Raw genomic sequence first — 27,190 nt, 5'->3', positions numbered from 1 at the left:
CTTACAAATTGCTATTAAATATGCTTATATTATATTAAATTAAAGCTACATCCATTTTATATTTATTTAATATTTTTTCTATTTTTCCGCTTCTGTATGTTTTTGTGTTTACAGTTATTTGAAAATGTAAATAATAGGGTTATGACTTTTTTACAACCTCACATCCCTGTGTCATATTTTGATGAGCTTTTGCATAAGATTAGATAAAATCTTAATTACAAGGTGATACGATAGAAAAAAGCTCACGCATAAAAAGATTTTAAAGTTTTTATAGATGAGCTTTTTGGAAAAATTTCGTAGTCACTTTAAGCACATAAATAACTCAAGACAATCGTTAAAGCCACGCGACATATCGTCGGTGTCATGCTTAAGTGTTCCATACGCCATTTTTGACATTTTGAGATAAAGGTACCTTTCAAGGTTTTGAACCATGCTCTTTCAGATTTTTTGGTCGGATTTTCTCTATCTCTTATAGTTTCTGAGATATTCAGATGCCAGTATGTTCCATATCCGCTTTGTGACCCAAAAAATCTTGTCGTTTTGTTCCATATCCATAAAGCCTGGCGTATGGAACAAAACAACTTTCAACTTTTTAGTTCCATATCCATGTTGTTTGGCGTATGGAACAAAAAGAGACAAAAACGAATTGTTCCGCACCAAAAATGATGGCGTTTGGAACAAAAAATTGCCCATTTTTGCCAATTTACGAATAATGTGGCGCATGGAACAAATTGTTTTAAAGAACTTGGTTTAAAAACTGATGATTAATAGTTTCTAAATCCAAATATTTTTGAATATTGTATTGTTATATGAAAACGAAAATGTATCAATCGTTTAAACAAAAAATCCCTAGTTTAAAAACAACATTTTGATGTAAGTCCACAAATATATATGGTAACATGGGGCGCCTTCGCCACTGGGGCGGCTTCGCCAGCACCGATTTTCTCGCAAAATACAAGTGCTAGAAAAAATCCGTTAAGGGCAAAATTGTGAGTCTAATGATGATCTATCATCTCCCAAAAGATGACAGTTGTGTCATAGATATGATAGCGGACGCACGCGGTTTTGTGTTTTCAGGGTACTGGGAAAAATAATTATGCTAGGTATTTTTTGTGATATCTTCTTTATCTTTTGTGATATCAAAAACACATTTTATGCCGTTAAAAGACAACAACTGAATAATATAAATCGCAATAATTCGCATGAAAAAAAACAATTGCAAATGTTAATATATTAATATTATGAAATATGTAAGGGGTGGGGTGCCTACGCCATGATAGGGGCGTGGTGGGTTAATGTTAGAAATTTGTAACGTTTAACTTAAATTCTTTATACCATAGATATACTACACTATAATGTAAAGTTAAAAGCAAATATTATCCTAAACGTATCTTATTTTAGTTACATTATGATTTTTGTACCTAAATTCAAGGTATCTACTTCAATTAACCGCTAGAATCAGTTACTTTTTGTGAATTTTTAAAACATTTTTGATTATTCATTAGAAAACACGTTCCTTTTTGCATAATGTTGATATTTAAGGAAGAAGTATGGTAAATTACAGTTTTAGAGTCTGTTGAAGAATGTTCAATGTCGATGGCGAAGCTGCCCCATGGGTGGGGAGGCTTCGCCACTTTTTAGACATTTTGTAAATTCTCAAAAATAATATTTTAGAAACAAAATTTTAACCATTTATATATCAAAACTTATAGTCAAGATACGCTAATATTTGTACGAAAAATAATATTTGAAAATACTTCAACTGTGTCGGTATGAGAACATTTTGAACAAAAACGTGGCGAAGGCGCCCCACGTTACCATACTTAAAAACGTCCATTCGATCTGAAGCTAGTATGGACACCGACTATAAAAATGGTATTATAAGAAAAACGCGTTTGAATGTTTTATGTTACCTTAGAAATACAAAATATCAATCCGTTTTGTGCGATCGTAATTTTCACCAAAAAAAAATAGTGATAAGTGGAGTCAATCTCTTAAATAAATGTTAAGGAAACCTATAATAATGGTCCTTATTGTATTTATATGAGAAAAATAAATATTTCATTTAACGTCCTGATTTTTAAACTCCACAATAGCACTTCATATAAGGGAGGTGGAACACGATTGATAAAAAGTGTTTTGGTTGAAATGTGACAAAACGTGTTCCATGTGACACAAACTGCCAAAAACCTGAAAAAAAGATTCCATGGAACAATTCAGCAACCTTTTACAATTATACAAATTGACCATAACTTCTAGACTATCACAGATATCTGACTAAAATAAGCTACTGATATATTCTATGAGTTTAGTTAAGTAGAACTGAGCTCTTAAAGTATTGGATTATTGCACAATTTTTATACTGTATGGCCTTAAACATTAACTTGAGTTTTTCTCGAATCAGGCAAATGGCGTATGGAACACTTAAGCATGACACCGACGATATCCATAATGACATCAGCTTTTGTTTCTCACCAATTTTATCGTCATATTATTACATATATGGGTATCATTTTATATAATATATATTCCATGTATCACATAAATTGAAAGTGCTTTGTGCGGAACCTTTTTCAATATTTAAATTTAATAAAAATTATTTTAGTCATTAATAGGCAAAATGTCACTTATTCGTGCAACAGGAAAAAATTTTGGAGCAAATTTTTAATAGGCAAAAGTTCATTCACCCACGCTACAGGAAATCATTTTTGAGAAAAAAAAGGTCAACAAGCCATAACCCTAGTAAATAAACGACACATGAACATAGTTGCCAATTTTGGTACAGACTGCCATAGTTGCATTTTTAGGAGCAAAAAGCAGTGTTGTATATCAAAATATTTCGATTTAACATTTGATTTAAAACAAATCCTAGTTTTGAGTTGATTTAAAGTACGTTTATATATAACCGGATTTAACAAACCCACTGGGTTTTAAATGTCAATTTTATTACATATACGTAAAACAAATCCTGATAATGAAGGTTAACCTCCCAAAAAGCTCTAATATAAACAACATTTTAATTTTGTATCGTAAATCAGGGTGGATTAAGCACTTAAATCGAGATAATGCCCTTAATCATCGTATAAGGGTATAGTCTAAACGGGCTATTACACTTACTTTGCGCCACTATCTTTGAACAAGAGAAACCATTGAGTGGCATTGAAAAGCTCAGCACTGAAATCATTGGCGAATTCTTGATAAGAAAAGCCGGGTTTATAGTTTTTCTCCATAAATTCAAAACTTGTAGTTTTTTTGATGTGGCATTTGGCAGAAGAAGACCAAACAATGGACCCTATGACAGGTTTTTGAGGCAACAAGTCACTGGAAGCTGCTGGTCCTTTCAAATTTAGCCCCGATGTTTATAATGAGCATAAAAATATATCTGCAAAATTTGGAAGGAATCGGTTCAGATAAAGGTACAGCTTTAATATATATGTTTCAACCGATTTTATCCGATGTTATATTTAAGGCGCACTAAGGTCACAATTTGCATCCGATCGCTTTAACATTTGATATGGTAAATCCTGTTCAATTTAGAATCACGTCCGAAAATTTTGGTTCTGATCGGTTCAGATATATATATCAGGTTCTTGTTTATACCTTTGACCACTCTATCTATAGATAATGACGTGCCTCGGAGCCTGAACATTAAATCGTGACAGGGATGCTCACTGCGATGATTCCCAAGCAGGTACTGCATCGAAAACATTCTGCTGTGCTGATACACCGGCAAAAACTTCGTATCCTCATGAAGATGGTCCACTGGTGTCATGAAGAGGCACCTTGTTGCAGTCCTCTAGGCGGCATTCTGGCAGGTTTGAATATTCTTCCACTCCATAGAGCTAACATTTGCATACCACGCTGGCGCCGCATAGATTACCACAGATCGGCCTATTGCTTTGTAAAGGCCTCGGCACATACGATCGATTGAGTGCCGCGTTACAACAACCACATGAAAAATTCAAGAACAACCTTGCCATCACTTACACATTTTTCATGTGGTTGTTACTTTCCACGCGTGAACCGACTCACAACGGACTGTGTGTGCAGAAGCCTAAAGAGGTCAACAAGATTTCTTTGTCAGCACGCCGAGTGCTACCGGTCAGAACAGCCCTACTCTAAAGCTACACACTGAAAATTTCATCCGAAACTTTACCATTATTTTGGCGTTTATAGATCGAGTTCCATACCAAAGTGATTTTATGAAATTACTGTATTAGTCCCGGTCCACACTAAGGTGAATTTCATTTAAAAGTTTCATGAAATTAGGTGTTCTTAAATCGAATTCCCCACTACAGCAATTTTATGATTTTACTCTACTATGGACGTCGATCTAGAGACGCATAATTTCATATCAAAATTTCAGTGAAATCACTGTAGTGTGGCCCGGGACTTAGGGAACTCAACCAAAGAACGCCATAATAATGGGAATGTTTCGTATGAAAGTTTCAGCGTGTGGCAGTTGTAGGGCAGTTATGTTGTTCGTATCCACGGCTAACAGACTTGACGATTTATCGTCATTTTGACGTTTTTTTGTTAAAAATATATAATTTTTGATGATTGAATGATTTTTACCCATAAAATGACGATTTTTGGTATTTTGCTAATACAATACAAAACTCGCATTTTTGTGGAATTTTTTGCATTTATATAACAATACTATTTACTATAACAATACTATAGTATTCTCTGTTATCTGTCATTACACGCTTATAAAATTTAATTTGGCCTATGCTTTTCCACGCATTTGACCTGAAATACAAGCAGTTCAAAAAAGCGACATTTTTGTAATTTTCGTCATTTGCTGAAATTTTTAAATTTTATCATAAATTCGTATTAATTCACGGATTTGTTAGAAATGTAATAAAACAATTTTCTCAGTGAAAACCCAAGGGATTTTCATATAAGGGCGAAACCTATAACTTTGCGTGTGAGTTCAAAAATACAAAAACAAAATACATGTATTTCAATTTGTTTTTTTTTTTAACACACACGCAACACGCAAAGTTATAGGTTTCGCTCTAAGAATAAATAAAGGCCTGATTACAGGAAAACTTTAAATAGATGTGATTTTTGAAGCAATTTTATTCATTTTTCGACATCCTTAAACAATTTTCACATTTTGTAAAGAAGTAGCGAAAGCAAAAAAATGGAATCAGAATTTCGTGAACTAAGGTTTTTGGATTTTGAGTAAATGTTTGAAAATAATTAAAACTAAAAAAAAAAAAAACAAAAAATGGGTTAACCCCGACTTGTTAAAGATGATAAACTCAAATATTTATTTACAAAATTATTAACTTTCTCGTTACTGATTCAAAGGTTATTAACATGAATATCCATGGTAGAACAAGAAAAGGTAGCAGCAATACCCAGCTGACTGAACTGGGCTGTAATGTTACTGTCAAATTCCATACGACATTTTATATATTTATTTCTATGTTCGATGTATACTAGGGATTTATATTTTTTGAAGAACAAATTTATTCATAAAAAAAAATTTCCCATAAAGACTCCTTCATATCATTGACATGTAACCTCCTCCTGGTCCGAACGACATGCCGCACACCAAAACACCGCTTATAGAGGAGGTACAATATTTGTTAATATGTGTGGTATTTTGTTAAACTTGAAAAGAACAAAGCCCTAATAAACATGTGTGTTTTGTTTTCAAAAGCAAACGATTGAAACAGCTTCCCTTTTTTCAATAAATTACCAGCGACCCCAAACATTTTTGCATGGCCCAATCATGGTACAATTACTTAGGTAGAAACATCGGCGAATTGCTACAACAAAGCAACTTTTTTTGTAACGTAAACTGTCAAAATTTTCGCCAAATGGTTTGTTGTTGTCTCTTTTTATCGCTTGTGTTTGTACAGTGAAGTGAACACATGCTATCTCTTACTTACCGAATCATATGGTTTTTTGTTTTGATTTTTCATAGCGAATTCCTAGTTTTTTGACGTTTTAGATTCGATCAGCTGGGCTGAGGCATCTAACTAAGTAATTGTACCATGGGCCCAATTATACAGGTCCTCTCTCAAGCGAATTCAAACAAAAACAAAGATTTGGAATGTCAAAATTCATAAACAAAGGCGAAAAATTTGTTTTCGCCGACACGGAATATGTTTGAGGCGTATTCATGGTACAATTAGAAAGGTAGATGCCTCAGCACAGCTGATCGAATCTAAAACGTCAAAAAACTATGAATTCGCCATGAAAAATCAAAACAAAAAACCATATGATTCGGTTAGTAAGAGATAGCATGTCTACACTTTATAGACAAACACAAGCGATAAAAAGAGAAAACAAGAGACCTGTTGGCGAAAATTTTGACAGTTTACATTACAAAAAAAGTTGCTTTGTTGTAGCAATTCGCCGATGCATCTACCTTTCTTATTGTACCATGGGCGTATTTCTTTATTGTCAATTAATGGCCTGTTCCCGTACTTTATAAAGTGGTAAAAGTCGTAAAAGTTGTAAAAGTCGTAAACGATTTTCATATAAATTTTGTGTACGGGAACGCAAAATGTGTAAAAGTGGTAAAAATTGTAAAAACTTTTTAGTTCTGGAACAGAGCTTAAGGTAGATGCATACATAACATTTTCCGAGAAAAAGTTGTTGACGCAGTTATTTTTGTTTGGCGTAAGAGAATATACCAGCTGATCGATCTTTAAATGCCAAAATAAGTTATTGTAAATTAATTTCTAATATAAAACACAACAAATGTTGACATTTTACGTGTACAACATAAAGTTGATTTGCTTTATTTTTTCGATATACATCTACCTGTTCCTCTACAGTTTGGCATTTCTTTACCTCACAGCGAATTCAAATGACAAATATGAATTTTGACAGCTCAAATCAAAATCATTTGTTTTTGAGAGAGGACCTTTATAATTGGGCCATGCATTTTTGCAAGAATTCTACTTTCTGCGAGAAATTATGCATTAGTGGAATGATGTGGAAACATTCAAATTGAAAATCTAACGAGTTTTCATTCATGTTTTTCAAAATATTCAATCAAATGTGAAAATTATTAGTTTTTTAAATTCCAATAATTTATAGACATTTCCTTATTTTGTTTACATGTACGTTGACACTAACGTTTACAAACAAAAACAAATTTCTATATGGTTGTTGTTGAGTTGTATTTGTTGTAGTATTTACTTTACCTGTAGTGGGATTCTGTAACTAATTTTTGCTGTTACCGACAAAAATCGGTAAATTTAAATCGCAAAATTATGACTAAAAACATAAAGAAAAGTTGTCATCACTGTTTGTGTCGGTAGAGGCTAGCGACTACTTTTTATTCATCGTTAACTTACCGAAAAATTTCGTTAATTATCGAAATTATCTTCTTCTTCTTTATTTGCACATCCGGTATTCGGATATAAAGCGATCATACAATATAATAAATATATTCTTTATACATTTTATTTTATATACTTCATTTTATGTTATGTTAGTGATATTAATTCTCTATTTCTTGCAGCGTGTATTAGATTTCTTTCATTACTGTATCCAGTCCAATCCTGGATGTTTTTAATCCAAGATAACTCTTTTCTGCCTCGAACTCGATTTCCTTCAACATTGCCTTTAATAATGGTCTGGAGAAATTTGTACTTATCGTTCCTCATGAGATGTCCTAGGTATGCAATTTTACGGCTTTTGACAGATTTCAGCAATTGTCGATCGAAATTATAAGCATTTTAATTTTACCGACAATTATCGATAACAGCAAAAATGAGTTACAGAATCCCACTACTGGTTTGTTCTACCGTGATGAATATCCTTTTTATGTTTCGTTCAATAAAAAAATATATCTAAATGTGCGTATTTTAATTGTTGACGATTTTTTAAAATAGATTTGACGATTTTTATTTTAAAAATTGTCATTTTGAAGATATTTCATAAAAATATGGCAGCCCTGTCGTGTCGCGTAGAATCCAGGGATGCCAAGTTGGTGGTTTTCCCGCTACTTGTGGTGATTTTTGATGTTCAAAAACCACTGTTTAAGCTGGGGCTGGATTCCTGTTCTATGAAAATTTCAAATAAAAAATATTTCCTTTATAATTTTTTTTCATTTGACAGTTTTCTCCTTTATAAAAGTTTTCATTTCACATTTTCATAGAAACAGAATTGAGCCCCAGGAATGTCAACTGTTTTAAGGTAAAAATCGATACAGACCTATGGTGCGATTTTTACCTCGGAACAGTTGGCATCCCTGGTAGAATCTTTGGTACTGTTGGACTTTGAGATTTGGTTTGGGCAGTCAACACCTGATCGGAAAATGACTTCCTCCGGAATATTAGTTGTGTCCCATGTAAAGCGGTTTGCTCAATCCCTTGAAGCCTTGCAAAAATATGACTACTTGAAATCTTTGTACGTTCATCTAAACGTATCCCCTACTAGATGTCCTCCATCGTATGGACGCCTAATATCACAATTGTACGTCGATAGCAATGACCACTTTCATAAAAAGGATTTAAATATTTTAGTAGGCACTCTTAAAAGTCGTGGTACATTCGATAAACTAAAGTTGAAACCTATTGATTATATATTTTCGGATGGGCAACATGAGATATGCGAGCAGTTGCGTCAGCAACTTAAAATTCAACAACCCATTATTTATTTGTCTAACGAGAAGATAAATGACTTGGAAGAATTTCAACAATTGAAACCAGAAGATAAGATCCGCACGTATGAAAATGTTGTTTTAGGTGGAACTTTCGACAGAATTCACTTGGGACACAAAATATTCCTGAGCCAAGCAGTAATAAGGGCTTGTTCCAGACTCATTGTTGGTGTTACAACATCGCAATTAACGAAAAGTATGTGGAAGTTCGGGTAAATACAAACGTTAGAATTATAATGATGTTACTAATAGACTCTAATCTTCTCTTTTTCTCTTTAAAGGTAAAACTCTGAACGAGCTTATTTTGCCAGTGGAGCAACGCATAGAAGAAGTCAAGAAATTCTTAAATGAAATCGACCCCACCTTGCAATATGAAGTTGTACCTATTGATGATCCCTTTGGTCCTACCAAAACTGATCCGAATATGGATATGATTGTCGTCAGTGCCGAAACTCTGCGAGGCGGAGAAAAAGTTAACGAGTTGCGCCAACAGAATAACCTTAAGAAATTGGACATATTTTGCATTGACCTCGTTGAATCGACTGACAAAAGTGGTCCTAAGGAGAGCAAAGTCAGTTCGAGCAATACCCGTATTGACTTATTGGGAACGCGGCTTAGAAAACCAGAGGTAAGTATCTGTAGCAAAACTATATGTTGTCATTATTTAGACTGATCACCTTAATTCAATTCTTAGTTGAAATCATTACCTACATTCCCTTACATAATTGGCTTAACCGGTGGCATTGCTTCGGGGAAAAGTAAAATGGCTCAACGATTACAAGGTATGGGTGCTCTGGTTATGGACTGTGATAAAATTGCCCATGAAATTTATGAGCCCGGTCAAGTTTGTTATGACAAAATTGTTGAGGAATTTGGAGATGAAATTCTGAATGGAGATAAACGCATAAATCGGGCCAAACTAGGACCAATTGTCTTTGCAGATCCTAGGAAATTGGAGAAATTAAATAACATTGTATGGCCTGAGTTAATGGCAGAAGTTAAGCGCAGAATAAATGCATTGAGGGAAAAAGCAAATTGTCCAAAGGTGGTGGTGTTGGAGGCAGCTGTTCTGCTTAAGGCTGGTTGGGATAAAGAAGTTCATGAAGTTTGGTCCATGATTATTCCACCAGAGGAAGCCATACGCCGTGTAATTGAACGTAATGGTCTCCCGGAGGAAGAAGCAAGGCGCAGATTGCTAAGCCAACCTTCAAACAGTGAAATTGTTTCCCGTTCAAATGTAGTGTTCAGTTCACAATGGGATCCTGATTTTACTTTGAAACAAGCCGAAAAAGCGTGGAAACTATTGATGGGTGAATTGGAAGGCCCAACCGCGAAATCTAGCAATTTGTAGAAAAATATATAGCATTTCTATATCATTTAAAAACAATAGCAGCAGGTACCTGTAATTATTTGAATAAAAGACAATGACGTGGTAATTGATTTACATTATTTTATTTTCGTATTGTTAATATGCTCATGCTTTCATTTATGTTTTTACAACGTAAGAAAATTCTAATAAAATAAATACGCATACTTTAATGACTCTCGCCTTTCTTGCCAGTCACTCGCTTAAAGTCATTCATTTTAGTGGTCAGAATGGGAGAACCGATGAATCCCAAGTAATCCAGTTGAGTAACTTCTCCGCCTGACTGATTGTTCTTAACAAAAATTTGGATGTTTTGCACGTTTTGGAATTTGACGAAGCGAAGATTAACTGGTGTTCCTTTTTCCAAGTCTTTGGGATCCAAACTGCCGGAAAGAAAAATAATTCGTTTCACTCATCAAAAATGTATACAATTGTATGAAATGACAACTTACGTCAAATCCTGAACACTTGTCATGGATTCAGCTTGATCAAAATCTATTGTGCGAGGTTGGTTGATAAAAATTTTTATTTCTTTGGGGCCAAGTTGAGGTGGGGCCTTAAATTTTAGCGAATGAATTTTCACCAATTGATTGAATGTAACGGATAATATAAGCTGTTCATCACAATCCGATTGCAAATAACCTCCGCTAGCAGACAAACAATGATTCATGGGATGGTCATCAGCTTCATTTAAGCATTCACATTCTTGTTTTGAAATGAATGTGTTTAGTTCCATCTGGAAGGGTTTAAGATGTGATTAATATATAATACTATATATCTTGGAAATACACACTTACCAAACCTTGTCCATAGTCTTCCCCGGTTTCATCTCCACCCGTGCCTATATGTTCCTGGATCTTTTGTTCCAGTGCATTAATGTCTGCTCCCTGAATTCTATCGATTTTTGTCTGTAAAGAAATGTCAAGATAATGTTCCAAACAAGATTTCATCGCTCCAAATGTTTACCCTACCCTATTTCTATAAAATATGAATGTGGGCATTGCACTAACGCCTTGACTTGCTGCAGTTTCTTGACACTTGTCGACATCAACTTTTAGAAAAATAGCTTTTGGATACTTGTTGGGCAGCGTTTCAAAATGTGGAGCAATTCGTTGACATGGACCGCACCTGAACATAGTTTGATAGAAAACGATGAATTAGTTTTCTCTAAATTATGTTATGGGATCACACTTAGGAACTATTGAAGTTATCAGTTGATCCTTGCATCATGGAATATCCTTACCAACTCGCAGTGAAGTCCACGACAATCAGTTTAATTCCGGCCGATGCCAACTCGGAATGGAAATGAGCATCATCATTAATTACTCTTACACTCATCTTAACGAAGGCTAACTTTATTCTCCCTTTTCAATTGAAAAAATAATATAAATTCAATAATTTCCAAGAATATTAGAATGACAGAGCAAAAATGTCAAATTGTCAAAAATCAGTATTTTATAGAGTTGTGTAGTACAGGAACGAACTAGTTCCAAGGAACTATTCCGGACAAGGAACTATTGGAACTATTTCCAGCTCTTGCATTTATATAGTTCTTTTAGTTTAGTTTAGTGCCATGGTACAATTACATAAGCATGGTACAATAAGAAAGGTAGATGCATCGGCGAATTGCTACAACAAAGCAACTTTTTTGTAATGTAAACTGTCAAAATTTTCGCCAAATGGTCTTTGTTGTCTCTTTTTATCGCTTGTGTTTGTCTATAAAGTGTAGACATGCTATCTCTTACTACTGGCGAATTCATAGTTTTTTGACGTTTTATATTCGATCAGCTGGGCTGAGGCATCTACCTTTCTAATTGTACCATGACGTATACGCAAAGGATTTGACAGTTGAAATGTAAACCAAGCATAAGAGCGCATTATTTCATGATTTTATTTCGCCGTGTGGCAGGGAGCCAGTTTAATTCAATTTAGATATGTTGTCAATTTACTTGGAATTCCCTAAATTCTGGCGCAGTTGGCTTTGAAAAATAAAAATAAATTATTTTCTGTGTTTCGTGTTAAATTAAGACGCGTGCGTTCCAGAGTTAAAAATGATGGTAAGTTAAAAAGTTTTAAAAATGTTTTCATTAAGCTTTCTCACAGGTACACAAATATATATAACATTGGAACTCCTTTCCTTTACCGACCCAACCATGTATTGCTGTTGTTGCGGAAATGTATACTTCCCGAGATATGGGCCTCAGGAAAGTATCCACAAAGGCCCTAACCTATTTTTCTCTAAATAGCCGGCCTTCGGCCGGGATTTAAGACTTTCTCCTTATGTACATAAGCTGCCTCGCCTGCTTGCCTTGCTTTTCTGCTTCATTTCTGACATATGGTCTGTTCCTTTACTTTTGAAAATGGTAAAACCGGCAAAAGTAGTAAAAGTTGTAAACTGTCCGCATATGAATTGTATGGTGTCAGAAGTAAAGGGACGCTTTTCGAGTAAAAAGTGGTAAAACTTTAAGATTCTTGAACGTAAAGGAACAGAGCTATAATAAACATAAAAGAACATGGTTTAATAAGAAAGGTTAGCCAAAGCTTTATGTCAATTTAAATTTTTTCATTCGAGTATGCCTAAAACTTCAAAACAATATAAGCAAACTGTGTATGTGTGTGTGGTGTTTGAATAATATGCCAAACAATTTTAAAAACAATCGAATTCAATGATTTTTAAAATTGTTTTTAGACCATTTGTATGGAAGAAATTGGTGAGATTTGCATTGAAACAATCAGTTTATCATATCCACAACTCGATTATGTGGAGAGAACTTAACTCTTCATTTTTCATTCATTTTTCGCGTTTTTTATAAAATGCTCAAAAAATACATTGTAAACAAACCCACTTGTTGCTTTTATTTTGAAGTTTTAGGAATTCAAGAAAAACAAGGGTTCTATAGATTTTTTTCATTTAAATCTACCTCTTTACTTATACCATGTAAAAGAATAACGAAGTCCGAGCAAATTTCGAACTGGGTTGCCCTTTTCTTTTTTATTCTTTTATCAGAAGCAAGCAAGGCAAGCAGGCGAGGCAGCTTAACCAGGCAAGGCAGCTTATGTACCCAGGCCTTTAGTGCTTCTTAAACTTAAAAAAACATTAGGTCTGTCTGGTTACTTTCCCAGCAAGAATTGTCCCGCAAGAACTTTCTTAGAGAGTAAGGAGTTTTTATTCTCTTTCGCAAGAAAATTGTAAAAAGTAAACAGACACCTTCCCAGCAAAAACCAGCAAGCTATCAGCTGACTTGCCAAAACAGAACAATTTGTCCGCCATTGAAGGAACCAAAGGAAGCAAAAAGTTTGTATTTAATTTAATTTAATTTATTTCAATTCTCTTATGCCCAGTCTTTCGACCTTAAGGCTGTACACTACAATATAATGCCATTATAATTTGAAATTAAGTAATTTAAGGGAGGGATAACAATACTACTCCAAAACTCAATTACTATGTACAAAAATATATGTAGTAATTATAATTAATCTATATTGAATATAAAACATTTTGATTGATTGAATTATTATACTCCAGGAAATGAAAGGGACCCAGCAAAAAGTTTGCATCCACGGAAGCAGTTAAATCACTGGTGCAAGTGTCACGAAGTGCTTCTTTTTCTATGAATTCCTCAGTGAATTTTACAAGGGAGCGCGCAGAAAGGAAGCACTCCATTTTGCTTCCGCAGCACGCAGTTAGGAAGCACTCCATTTTGCTTCCGCAGCACGCAGCTAGGAAGCACTCCATTTTTACAATTTTTACCACTTTTACGAGTTTTGCGTTCCCGTACACAAAATTTGTATGAAAATCGTTTACGACTTTTACCACTTTGTAAAGTACGGGAACAGGCCATTAATAAGACATTTTAATTTTATTCTTATAGGCCGTTTATATATAACAAGGTTAACCCAGTGGGTCTGGGTTTCAAATGTCATTTCCATTGTATATACTTCAAACAAATCCTCATAAAGAAGGTTAACCCTGCAAAAAACTATAATATAAACGCCGTATTATAGGCCGTTTATATATAACAAGGTTAACCCAGTGGGTCTGGGTTTCAAATGTCATTTCCATTGTATATACTTCAAACAAATCCTCATAAAGAAGGTTAACCCTGCAAAAAACTATAATATAAACGCCGTATTACTTTAATTTCATTTGTTGAATGAAAATTGAATTTTTTATCGTTTATACATAAAAGTGCTTGTTGGATGTAATCTAAATGTGAGGAAAAGGATTGCCTTTTTCATTAGTCCACTGGAAGCGCATCCATGCATGTAATGAAATCCTCACTCCAACTTGCACCACTTCCATTTTTTTTTGCTGGGGATGTTAAACTACTCCATAACAAATAAGTATAAAATAAATATAAATAAATAATAAAATTACAATTTTTTGAAATATTTTGATTTTAGTGAAATTTCAAAAATGAAGCATTCAATGCAAGCAATCGAAGAATTTGAACTACTCCAATAACAACTGCGTTCACACATGAATATGAACTAAACCACCAAATCGTTCATACTAAAAAAAAATTTCAAGCAAATCACGAAGTACGGGTACACCCACATTCATATGTATACGCAGCATATAAATTGTACATTGTCTCATAAAGAAAAATGTTGAGTATTTAGTGGACCATAAAAAAATTTAAAAAAATGATTTAAAACACAAGATTGCAAAAAAACATATTGAATATATTGTATATAAAACATTTTAATTGATTGAATTATTCTGCTCCAGGAAATGAAGGGGATTTTAAACTACTACATAAATAAAAAAGAAAATGACCTAAAAAAGGAATTTTTCAACTTTGCAACTTTGTTCTCCGAAAAAACAATACAATTAGGCTTGCTGTTTCCACAACAAAATTGTTTTTATTTTTTATTTTTGCCTTATTAAGGCGAAGGCCATTTATAGTGATATTTAATTAATTCTCTTTCGAGTTGAGCTGTTAGGCCTTTAGAGATACATTGAAAAATTAAGAGTCTACCGAAGTCCCACGCATCCAACCATTACACTACGTTTCACGGGTGGTAAATCCGATCTTCAGGTGTATTAGGATGTTGTTTTTGTGGCAGACGAAGGCAAAGCTTGGTAACTGGTATATATATCGAACTTCATTAGATAAATGTATATGCGAAATTATGTCAGTTAATTGAAACTCCAAACTTTTCCTATAGTCCTGCTTTGGTAATCCCATTTTTCAATGTTCACAAATACTATGGTAAGTTTTATTCCTACATCATTAGTAATTGCTCTTCTATACCAGAAGATTTTATTTTTTTTTTTTTGATCATCAATTATTGTCTACTAAAGTTTTGACAAGTTGATGGTGGCTTAGAACGCTAAGACGCCGGCAACCTTGACACTCAGTTGTCGGAGACCCAGGTTCGAATCCCAGCCTGGCTCATGCTGAAATTATTTTTTATTTTTGCCTTATTAAGGCGAAGGCCATTCATAGTGATATTTAATTAATTCTCTTTCGAGTTGAGCTGTTAGGCCTTTAGAGATACATTGAAAAATTAGGAGTCTACCGAAGTCCCACGCATCCAACCATTACACTACGTTTCACGGGTGGTAAATCCGATCTTCAGGTGTATTAGGATGTTGTTTTTGTGGCACACGAAGGCAAAGCTTGGTAACTGGTATATATATCGAACTTCATTAGATAAATGTATATGCGAAATTATGTCAGTTAATTGAAACTCCAAACTTTTCCTATAGTCCTGCTTTGGTAATCCCATTTTTCAATGTTCACAAATACTATGGTAAGTTTTATTCCTACATCATTAGTAATTGCTCTTCTATACCAGAAGATTTTATTTTTTTTTTTTTGATCATCAGTTATTGTCTACTAAAGTTTTGACAAGTTGATGGTGGCTTAGAACGCTAAGACGCCGGCAACCTTGACACTCAGTTGTCGGAGACCCAGGTTCGAATCCCAGCCTGGCTCATGCTGAAATTATTTTTTATTTTTGCCTTATTAAGGCGAAGGCCATTTATAGTGATATTTAATTAATTCTCTTTCGAGTTGAGCTGTTAGGCCTTTAGAGATACATTGAAAAATTAGGAGTCTACCGAAGTCCCACGCATCCAACCATTACACTACGTTTCACGGGTGGTAAATCCGATCTTCAGGTGTATTAGGATGTTGTTTTTGTGGCAGATTGTTTTTAATTTTCACAAACATAAATCACCGAACAATTAAAAACAGCTGCTTGCTTTCAGGAAGAAGAAGTGTTTGCAAGTGCATGCTAGAAGAAATTTGTCCAGCAGACTCCCAGCAACAATTGTTACAAATTGTTACAAGTTTTAGCGTAACCAGACATACCTATTTTTGTTAAATTATGCCATACTCGTAGTAAAGGCCTGGGTACATAAGCTGCCTCGCCTGCCTACCATGCTCTCCTGCTTCATTTCTGACATAATAAAAATAAAAGAAGGCCGAGCAAATTTCGAACTAGGTTGCCCTTTGGTCTGTTCCTTTACTTTTGAAAATAGTAAATCCGGCAAAAGTAGTGAAAGTTGCAAACTACCCCCATATGAATTGTATGGTGTCTGAAGTAAAGGAACGCTTTTCGAGTAAAAAGTGGCAAAACTTGAAGATTCTTGCACGTAAAGGAACAGGGCTCTTTTCTCTTTTATTATTTTATCAGAAGCAAGCAAGGCAGCTTACACTATGTTTACATTTACGAAATCCACTCGATTTCATCTGTCAATTCCTTTGTGTATACGTCAAATGAAAACTCATCTGAAATCGATTGGATTTCATTTGACGTTTGAGCAATGGAATTGACAGTTGAAATCGAGTGGATTTCGTAAATGTAAACATAGTATTATGTACCTTGGGCTTAATGGAGCTGTCATTCGTTGAGTTTTAGAGACATGAAAATTTGACAAAAGATTAGAAGTCGTAGAAGAAATGTAATTGTTTCTTATGTGAAACAGTGATGTTATAGCATATTTACATTGGATAATTTTACTCCTTTATGATGATTTCCCAGAAAAATTTGACGGAAGGGGTGCCCTGCGGTGACGTGATTTCATGGCATCTTTTGCATTGGTTCAAACGAAGTCGTGAAAGATCCGATCTTTTCATTAGCATTTGAACCAATGCAAAGGAAGACGTGAAAGATCCGATCTTTTCATCAGCATTTGAACCCATTCCATCTATACAATAGAGATGAATTTTCTGTTTTTATTTATACACACTTTTCTAAATATATAAGATTAATTATTTACAATAGGCTTAATGTTGTCGGAGACTCGAAATCACAACCAACGTCGTCTAGTCGTTATGATAATGTCATTGCAAAGGGTTGGCGAAAATGACACGCCAAAGCATTGGTGGAAATGACATGCCAAAGCATTGGTGAAAATGAAATGTCAAAGCATTGGTGTAAATGATATGCTTTGGATCCAAAAATTAATAGCATCTTTTGGGGTCCACGCTCTTATAAAATTCATCGATGAAGATGCTAAAAAGATGCCAGATCACTTGCACCCATGGCATCTTTGGCATCGAACATTTTGCTGGGTTATTTTACGTATATTCAATTAAGTCCCAATTTACATTAGGCGAGTTTACTTGCGGCAATTGTCAGTTTGTTGGAGAGAGAGGTGAGGTATATGGTAACCCTTTGCCTCTCAACACCCTCTCTCACCCACAAACTGACAATTGCCGCAAGTAAACTCGCCTAATGTAAATTGGGACCAATTGACAATTTAATTGCACTAGATTTACTACATGTAATGTAAACGTACTATAAGCCATTTGCATGTGGAAATTCAGAGTTGATGATTGTCTTAGCCGGCATAAATAACGTCAGCTGTATTGTTTTGTTTTGCTCTTGACTTTTGCAGTTATTTTTAATTGTTTTGGCTTTTTGTCGGTGCGTTTTTTATAATTTTTCAATTAATTTATTTACTATTATTTTTTAAACGAATAGATTTATAAATTAGTATAGAACTATATGTATATGGTGGAAAAAGTTAAGTGGCCGGAAACTTTTCAAATGATATTAGTTTGAAGAAGAAACGAACTGGTCTGACAATCTAAAAATGAATTTAGAGAGATTTAGTTGGAGGATGACAAAAAATAATCCACAAACTAACCTTAAATTATAAACAATTACAAAAGAAAGCACAAATAGACCATGTTTTTAAGTACTATGTATGTATTTCTTTGTTAATTTACTCTTTTTAATCTATTGAAGAGCTGATCATGGTATGCTCTTTGGGAATTGAAGGCAGTGCCAATAAAATTGGAATTGGGATCATAAAAAACGGCGATGTATTGGCAAACGTCCGAAAAACATATATTACGCCTGCAGGAGAAGGTATTGTTCACTGATGGCTCCAGAGTTACAACTGTAAACCGTACCTCCTTTTTTTCTAGGTTTCCTGCCGAAAGAAACAGCGAAGCATCATCGTGATCAAATTATTGGATTAGTAAAGGCTGCAATTAAGGAGGCAAAAATCCAGCCGGAGGAACTAGATGTTATTTGTTATACCAAGGGGCCGGGTATGGCTCCGCCTTTAATGGTAGGCGCTATAGTAGCTCGGACATTGGCACTGCTGTGGCAGAAACCGTTGTTGGGTGTTAATCACTGCATAGGACACATTGAAATGGGCCGGCAAATAACCAATGCGAATAATCCTATAGTTTTATATGTGAGTGGTGGAAATACACAAGTTATAGCCTATTCCAACAAACGATATCGCATCTTTGGTGAGACCATCGATATTGCTGTTGGAAACTGTTTAGATCGATTCGCAAGAATTATTAAATTGTCCAATGATCCAAGTCCTGGCTATAATATCGAACAATTGGCGAAAGAGGGAAAACAATTTGTCAAATTGCCATATGTAGTAAAGGGTAAGGGCGATAATTACCAATTGATTATCGCTGAGATATAATGAGACTGCATTTCAGGAATGGACGTAAGTTTTTCGGGCTTACTGTCACACATTGAGGAAATAGCGGATCCCAGCAAAAGACGCAACAAAAGAAAGAAACCTGAAGACGCCGAAGAACCGGAATACACAAAGGCGGACCTTTGCTACTCTCTGCAGGAGACAATATTTGCCATGTTAGTAGAAATAACAGAGAGGGCTATGGCACATTGCGAGTCAAATGAGGTAATCGAATCAACTTCCTAAGGAAAGAGCTTTTACGTCCATATTCTCGACAACCATTGATCGTCCGTATATATATTATTTTCTAAATTTTGTAGGTACTTATAGTCGGCGGTGTTGGCTGCAATGAACGACTTCAAGAAATGATGCGAATTATGTGCGAGGAACGTGGTGGCAAATTATTTGCCACCGATGAACGTTATTGTATCGATAATGGTCTGATGATAGCTCATGCTGGGGCTGAAATGTTCAAGTCGGGTACACGCATGGATTTTGAAGAATCTTTTGTAACACAAAGATACCGTACAGACGAAGTGTTGGTAACTTGGCGCGAAGATTAGCAAAACGATGTCACGTTGTGAATTTTGATGCAAAAATAAATTAATTATAAGTCAATAAAACGACGAATTATAAGAAAATCACAATGAACAGCAAAATACAAAACAAACACGTTTGTAAGGTATGTATGGCATTTTTACTATGTAGTTATGTATGTATTAACAACTATCCCGTTTTCCTTACTAACATGAATTCAAGTACAAATTATTCCTTCAGCTCCTTTTCGAGACCTCTCCAATAATTTTTCATTTCCATGGGGAATAGACGCTTTCCCTCAATAATATAAACTGCTCCGTTTTCTTCTTTCTCCAAGGCAGTGAGAATACAACGAGATACATCTGCAGCACTTTGTTTATGTAGGCGATCCAAAACGCGATAAGATTCGTCACCCAACTCTGGAAACAATATCTTCTCTGTAAAATTGGTAAACATGTCTGTGATTGTAGCGCCAGGGCAAACAGTTATCATCTTTACACCGGTTCGTTGGAAATATATTTCCTTCTGAAATAAAAAAAGAAATGAAAATATCAAATTTTGAGCTCAATAATTACCAACAATACAAGTATACAACTTACGCCCAAGCAACGTGTGAAATTAATTATACCAGCTTTGGTGGCAGCATATACGGGGACAAGGAACATTGGATCCAAACCAACAACGGACGACATGTTACAGATAATACCACCTTTACCTCCATGTTCTTTACTCATTATTTTCAAGGCATTCAATGTTGAGTTGATCATTCCTCCCAAATTTACCAATATAGTGCGCTGAACATCTTGATCATTGAAAAGACCAGCAACGTTTACAACAATATCTAAATGACCAAATGTCTTGGCAATTTCTTCATAAGTAGCCTCCATTCCCTTCTGATTTGCGACATCCATTTTAATGACTATAATACTTTGAGCTGGGAAGCCCAACCGCATGCTAACAATTTCTTCTAAGTTATCCTGAATGTCTAACACCGCCACTTTCTGTGAACAAGAAGATAATTATTATTTTAAACATTCTTAATTACGTGTGTTTGGTGTGTACCCCTGCTCCATGATGCAGTAATTGCTTAACAACTTGCAATCCTATGCCACTTGCTCCACCTGTAACGACTGCATTTTTTCCTTTGAACGACATCTTTGTCCCTTATATTGTTTTCGATGTTTGGTAGTAAGTTTGTTTTGAATATTTTCCTGAATAAATTGCAGGTAATCCACTGTATCGCTTTGAGCTACACTGCAATTGTGGTCACGTCATGACACATTGCAATCTATTTATACCATTGAAATTCAGTAATCTGATCTGTGACGATTGGTTTTGCATAAATACTACATATAATGCTTTATTACTTATTTTTTTTTTTTTTATTTATATATCGATGCTATTGTTTTATTGTACACTTGGTTTTAGTAGATGAGTTCTGTATCAATAATTATTTGTGTAAGATATAGGATTTCAATTGTTTGGTAATGATCTCAATTTGATTGAAAAAGTCACTCAGGTGTTTTAAAGTTAATGCCACAACGACATAATGAAAAAAATTTTAGAATATAAACAAAGTATAATTAAAAAAGGCCTTTAAATAAATTCATACACTACATATTATTTGCCCGGTCGAAAGTACAACCGTTTAGCATTTTTTGCAGATGTTTTTGTGATTTTTAAAGGGTTAATTTTTGTATCCACTTGTATCCATAACATAATTTTAAACCATTGAAAGGCATAATAAATTTATCAAACTCTGATTTGAATGTATAATACTCAGAGATTGCGTGTTAGAAGTTGTAACGTCGTATTAAGGAAATCCAAATATCTTATGCTTGATTTAAAACCCCCCAAAGAAGAGGGAATTATTTCTAAATCCTCGAACATACAAATCGTATGGCCCAGTCGGCATTTTCATGTTAATAACAAAATACCTGGAACTGTCAATTTCTCACGAGATTCCGGTAATTTGGGACGTAGTTCACAGAAATTTCATATTCAGCCCTATTCTGAACATTCCCATGGGAACTGTTTCCCATGGGAGCGAAATTTCCCATTCCCACGTTTTCCATATTCTCAACGACGTGGGAACAACAAAACATCCCAGCAAACCAAATGTCTGATGTCCGACACGTCTGAACAATTTCGGAAGCAAAGTCGTTCAGATTTCGTTCCGATTTCTAAACGATTTTTCGGAGAGGAAATAGTTCAGATTTTGTACCGATTTCGTTCAGATTTCGGAACGAATGTCGGATAGAAATTTCCTTTCCGAATTTCTTAAGGATTTTCTTCAGATTTCGTTACGAAATCGGACCGAAATCGATCCGATGTCGCTGCGACATTTTGTTCCGAAATTATGTCAACCACTTCATACAACTTTCGTTAAGATATCGTTACGATTTCGGACGATACGTCCGACATTTTGTTCCGATTTCGTTACGAAGTCGGTACGATTGGTTTGCTGGGATGGGAGCTGAAATTTCGAAATTCGAAATTAGTTACACCAAATTATTATAGCATACTTTTGGGGGCTGTAATTTTGGTTTGGAATACAAGATGCCTATTTGCATTGAATTCGCGGTTTTTGAATTAGATTAGCAAAAGCACAACTCACTTAATTCAACAACCGTGCATTGATTTATGGATTTTTTAAGTTAATGGAGTCAACGATGTGTGATGTTGTTCTAATAAGCACATTTTCTTCAGAATGTGCGAATTGGTGTACGCATTTTTTTAAGTAATAGAAACTTTAAAAATTGTATGTTGATACGGAGTAATTTTAGTTAGCGGTTTAACGAGTATGTCGCTAGTTTTACTTATTCCTAATGATCGCTAGAACTCTTATTTTGCATATTTAAAAAAAAATCAAAAAGATAAATTCGGATATATTTCTCGATTATTAAATATTTTTGCGTGTTATTACATATCGTCACCATAAATATCCGAAGACGTATCTCAAAAAAAAAAAAAAAAAAAAAAATAAGTAAATAAATAAAATACGTTTTTGATTGAATCTAAAACTAAAACACATGCAACACACAAAATTTCAAGCTTCTACGTTCAAAAATAACGATCCTATTCAAGAAAAGGCATTTCGGAAAATGGAATAGCATTGCAATAATTTGGCATATATGTATGTATGTACGTTTGTGTGATCGTTGTCGTGTCGTTGAGGAGACTAACACGTTTCCAATAGAACGTTAGTCGTCTGATTTAAAACCCCCGAAGGTTATATTACGAAAATTAATAAAAGTTGCAAAGATTGTATATATTATGGTTATTTTTCAATATATTTTAATAATTATTGCCAAAAATTCTTTTGAAATTGATTTGTTTTTACTTGCTGTGCTGCGTTAATAGAATCAACCATGACTCTTTTTCTCGTATTTCAATACATATCGTCTGTTCCAGAACTGCAAAAATCTACTAATTGTTACTACTTTTTTTGTTTTGTTCGATAACATAAAGGAACATTTTTTATCGGTGTAAAACATGTTAGATTCTTGCAGGTTTTTTTGTATCATATAAGAATATGCAAAATCCGAAGTCTACTAATGACATATTATGCAGTACATTTTGTATGCTTTTATTAAGCAAACACATGGCGATTATAAATATTTGCAATAATTTTGTCGTGTAGATGTCTTAAAATATGAAATTTCATAAAAATATTGTTACGAATGTAACTGATAGGTTTAAGTTAATTTAGTTTAATTTCCGTTAATTTAAAAATTTGAATTGTAACGTAAAGTTTTTTATTATGCAGTTACTTTATTTAAGCAACAACAACTACCATGTAGAACTCTCTTCATTATTCTAGATGCTACTTTACCTTTCATTAATGTGCTTTTATTTTGTTTTGCCATAATCATGTAATTATCGTTTAGTTGCTACTTCTTTCTTGCATTTGTTTGTTGTTATAATTACGTCATTACTGCGCTTGTCGTCCGCCTGTATTCCCCCCATGTATGTATGTGAGTATGGTTGTTCGCTTAGTGCGAATGTGCGTCTGTGTGTTCGTTGCACAGATTCGAGGTGTTGCCAGACTTTCTGGATAATTCTAGGCCAAGGAGACTTTGGGGTATAAATACAGGGGAACTGGCAATGACGAGTTGAGTTGTGTTTTAAGCGTTGAACTGAACAGATCGGTTAAAGAATAGCTGCGTGCTAACTAGAGACTTGCTGTGTGCTTAGTAATTAAAGTCGGTTCTGAATAAATGTAATAAAGTAAATAAAGCATTGTAGAAACGTAATCTAAAACGAACCCTGTTTTATTTGGTACAAATCGTATCGGGGAATAAAACAACGTCTACACGGACATTAGTTAAATATAATTCCGTAACAATATGAAATTTCTTGAAATTTTTTTTCAAACTCCCACACTGTTTGCTGGGGAGATTTTTCCCACAAAAAGACACAAAATTCTCCCACAATTCAAGATAGAGAATGTATACTTTTTTCCCATGGGAACAAATTCCCAATTCGAACTTCATTCAGAATGAGGGGAGATGGGAAATGGGAAAAAAACTCCCAACTCCCATGCATTCAGAAAAGGGCTGATTGAAACTAGACAAATCCTGCTTGTGACGTGTACAAGTGTACATCCATCCTTATCCCCCCGTGTTCAACAGTATTGTTAGGAGAGATCTTCATGACCTATAAAGAAAGGTCCAGCGTTACGAGAAGAATTCCTGGAATTCCTAGATCAACAAACCTATCAAGCAGTTTTAAATAGCATACACACGGATGCAGTCGCAGATTCCATTGACAATTATCTTGTGAGAACACCCTCGGAGAACTATCGCAGCTGAGGAACGTCTGCTGCCACGAAAAACCAAATTAGTTTGGGCTCAAATACTCTCGTGATGGTCCAACCCTCTGAATTCTTATAGGGCAAGGATCGTCGACACCGGGCAAAACATCTGTCCAGCATGCGGCACAGGCCCCCACGACGCACTGCCCCTTTCCAACTGCCGTACCAAGCCCATTCAACTAACACCAATAGATCTGTGGTTACATCCCATCGAAACAGCCACATTCCTGTAATTGGAGATAGACCCAGCGTCATATTACGCAGGAAAACAAGCACACAAACATATCAAATACTGTGACAACAACCAAGCCCCTCTTTCTCCGGTAACATACGTTGTATAAATCCTATTTCTCCCACATGCCCGATATTAGTATCATTCAAGAAATTTGAGTCTTATCAGCGACCATGCCCAACCGAAGACAAGGACAGCCAGACCAAATTATTATTATAAGCGACTTTGATGCATCGGAAAGCTGAGACCACAACAGACAGTCGCAGATAGTCCATTCTACTTACCCAATAGTTTAATGAAAAAACACTCGTTTCTATATGATATCAGCGAAGTGGCAAAATATTTTTAATTTATTTTCTTTTTTCGTAAAGCCTTACTATCATTGGGTACCAAGGAAACCATGATATGACCAGGAGTGTTGTGCTACCGAGCTAATCTGCAATCAGTAGCACAGGAGAAAAAAGGGGTAATGGAAATGCATGTGTTAAGAATTGAAAAAAGTCGGAATAAATTGGGAAAATTTTACAAAAACAAAAAAAAATAACTTTTTACAAAAGGGAAACATCACATCGTAGTGATCAAGGTAACCAGGAAATAGATACAGATTCCGGGCTTAATCTGTAGAGACAACGAAGATAACAAAGAACTTATGCCAGAAAATGGTATCGATTGTATAACGGTCATCTAGATTTCGAGAATTCGGTGCAGACAGTGATAAACTCCCCGAAGTAGAATATGTCCGGCAAACTTTCTGATCAAACAACATGAGCAAGTGATATCTGAATGTGTTATATTTGAAATTGGGAATATAATGTAATGGATAGGGAGAAGCGTCAAAATATTCTTAATTCGGTTTATGGCACAAATGTTCTGTATCGGGTCATCTAACAATCAAAAATTTTATTCGGGAAGACAGTGAAGTTTGTCATGTTCATGTTAAGTTCCTAGACGAATGGACTTGATATTGTGGTCGAAAACAAGCGTGAGGTAGTCTTTGGGGACTCAATCTTCAGCCTTTATTAAACAGAAAAAGAAAGAAAATCAACATTGACAGCGACATACAAGGTCATACATCATTTTGTCTTAAATTACTTTTCGAATACCCAAAGACGTAAATAACAAAATAATAATTTTACATGAGCAGCAGAAAACGGCTGACTTCCGTATTGTCAATTGCCTTGTGTTTTGTAAACTTAGTTAAAATGTTTCAGTTGCACACTCAAGCATTGTGCACAACAATGCAAACATTCTTTACATTGACGATGTGGAACAGCTGACAGATGTTAATAGGGGAAACAAACATGAAGAACGCGGCCGCACAAATTTCGTTTGAACATTTTTTAAATTTATCACAATGCGTTAATGAAACCTCCAGTCAAAATTTGCTGAGTGTGATAAACACAACAAAAAGAAAAATAAATGTTTTAGAATCATCTGAACATTTGCAACGCAGAAAGATTCTAAAGACATGTAACTTCTGGGAAGTTATATATAATATGCCGGGTGACGTATTTTACTCCCATTTTAGGATGAATATTAGCTCTTTTGAGGTGTATATGGGTATGATGTATAGTTATTTTGGTGTATTTTTTCTGTTCCCATGAAGCTGTCCGCTTTCTTCGCTTCGAACGAAAATCTGGTTCAGTACGCAGCCTTGTGAGAAGCATTTTTTTTTGCCCGAATCTCCATATATAATCACTGTAAATAAAACATAAAATTTTTGTACATAATTGCTATTATTTATTGCTTATATATTATACTTACCTTCGCGAATCATCCATTTTAATTATATATTTTTTTGTTTAATTACAAAATTATCAAAAATCACATGCGAATGCATTAGAAAACAAAGTGATACTTGTTTGTTTTTTACCTGCGTTAAAAACCCTGTTTTTGACGTTAAGAAACACGTAGCTTTGTAGTTGTTAAGTACATCGGCGATAAGAAACAGAGAACATTGTATATTATTTGTCATTTGTAAAGCAATTGACGATACGGAAGTCAGCCAACGTTATAAAATGAAAAACTGTTTTATGGAACATTAATCTTATGAGTGCGAATATTTGGGATATTATATACGAAGTACTGAAACCAAAACCGCGGAAACGCGGAAACCATTTTCCGAAATGCCATTTCTTGAATAGGATCGTTATTTTTGAAAATAGAAACTTAAAATTTTGCAAGAGTATGTATTTTAGTTTATGTATCAGATTCAATCGGCGAGAAGACCAAGTTGATGGTGTCGACGCGCAATGCGTCCATTGAGATCGGACCAACTGTTGAAGTTGGTTCCTATAATTTTGAGGTAGTAAAAGACTTCATATACCTCGGCACCGCTGTAAACACAACAAGCGACATCAGTTGTGAAATCAAAAGAAGAATTGTATTGGCCAACAGATGCTACTTTGGCTTAAGTAAGCTCTTCAAAAACAATCTCACAACTCGTCAAACAAAAATAACGCTTTACAAAACACTAATACTACCCGTGCTGATGTATGGTTCCGAAGTCTGGGTACTTTCTCAAGCACATAAGGCAGTGCTTGGCGTGTTTGAGAGAGAAATTCTTCGAAAGATTTACGGACCAATCTGCGTTGACGGTGAATATCGACGTCGTATGAACCACGAGCTGTATCTGCTATACAACGACATGAATATAGTTAAACGTATCGAGATGCAGCGATTGCGTTGGCTAAAAG

The 27,190-nt window shown here is 34.8% G+C and overlaps 4 protein-coding genes across 5 annotated transcripts; 2 read left to right on the top strand and 2 right to left on the bottom strand.

Moving 5' to 3' along the window:
- The first annotated feature begins 7,977 nt into the window (after positions 1 to 7,977).
- Ppat-Dpck (Bifunctional Phosphopantetheine adenylyltransferase - Dephospho-CoA kinase) lies at positions 7,978 to 10,174 on the top strand. The gene is made up of 3 exons (XM_073987776.1): positions 7,978 to 8,831; positions 8,917 to 9,263; positions 9,330 to 10,174. Exons 1-3 carry the CDS (start codon positions 8,291 to 8,293, stop codon positions 9,984 to 9,986), a joined length of 1,545 nt encoding a protein of 514 aa, XP_073843877.1. The 5' UTR covers positions 7,978 to 8,290; the 3' UTR covers positions 9,987 to 10,174.
- On the bottom strand, positions 10,066 to 11,526 carry Txl (Thioredoxin-like). Its single transcript, XM_073987777.1, has 5 exons — positions 11,245 to 11,526; positions 10,973 to 11,129; positions 10,799 to 10,909; positions 10,454 to 10,737; positions 10,066 to 10,384 (listed from the first exon to the last, which is right to left on the bottom strand). The coding sequence occupies exons 1-5, from the start codon at positions 11,337 to 11,339 to the stop codon at positions 10,171 to 10,173; spliced, it is 861 nt and encodes a 286-aa protein (XP_073843878.1). The 5' UTR covers positions 11,340 to 11,526; the 3' UTR covers positions 10,066 to 10,170.
- Positions 11,527 to 17,780: 6,254 nt separating this feature from the next.
- Tcs3 (Probable tRNA N6-adenosine threonylcarbamoyltransferase Tcs3) lies at positions 17,781 to 19,964 on the top strand. 2 transcript variants are annotated; one of them, XM_073982344.1, is made up of 6 exons: positions 17,781 to 17,885; positions 18,210 to 18,332; positions 18,392 to 18,871; positions 18,929 to 19,134; positions 19,230 to 19,591; positions 19,687 to 19,964. In XM_073982344.1, exons 2-5 carry the CDS (start codon positions 18,218 to 18,220, stop codon positions 19,470 to 19,472), a joined length of 1,044 nt encoding a protein of 347 aa, XP_073838445.1. In that variant the 5' UTR covers positions 17,781 to 17,885; positions 18,210 to 18,217; the 3' UTR covers positions 19,473 to 19,591; positions 19,687 to 19,964. The 2 variants fall into 2 exon arrangements, with proteins under 2 accessions (XP_073838445.1, XP_073838443.1); XM_073982342.1 differs by having other exon boundaries at positions 19,669 to 19,964.
- Positions 19,584 to 20,714, bottom strand: Pdh (Photoreceptor dehydrogenase). Its single transcript, XM_073982345.1, has 3 exons — positions 20,509 to 20,714; positions 20,046 to 20,447; positions 19,584 to 19,971 (listed from the first exon to the last, which is right to left on the bottom strand). The coding sequence occupies exons 1-3, from the start codon at positions 20,599 to 20,601 to the stop codon at positions 19,675 to 19,677; spliced, it is 792 nt and encodes a 263-aa protein (XP_073838446.1). The 5' UTR covers positions 20,602 to 20,714; the 3' UTR covers positions 19,584 to 19,674.
- Positions 20,715 to 27,190: the final 6,476 nt, after the last annotated feature.

This window comes from Musca autumnalis, unplaced genomic scaffold (genome assembly GCF_047663935.1).
Source record: "Musca autumnalis isolate F117 unplaced genomic scaffold, ASM4766393v1 scaffold_4, whole genome shotgun sequence".
Lineage (NCBI taxonomy): Eukaryota > Metazoa > Arthropoda > Insecta > Diptera > Muscidae > Musca > Musca autumnalis.
The sequence above is the reverse complement of the archived record's forward strand: the minus strand, read 5'-3'. Positions and strand labels throughout refer to the sequence as shown.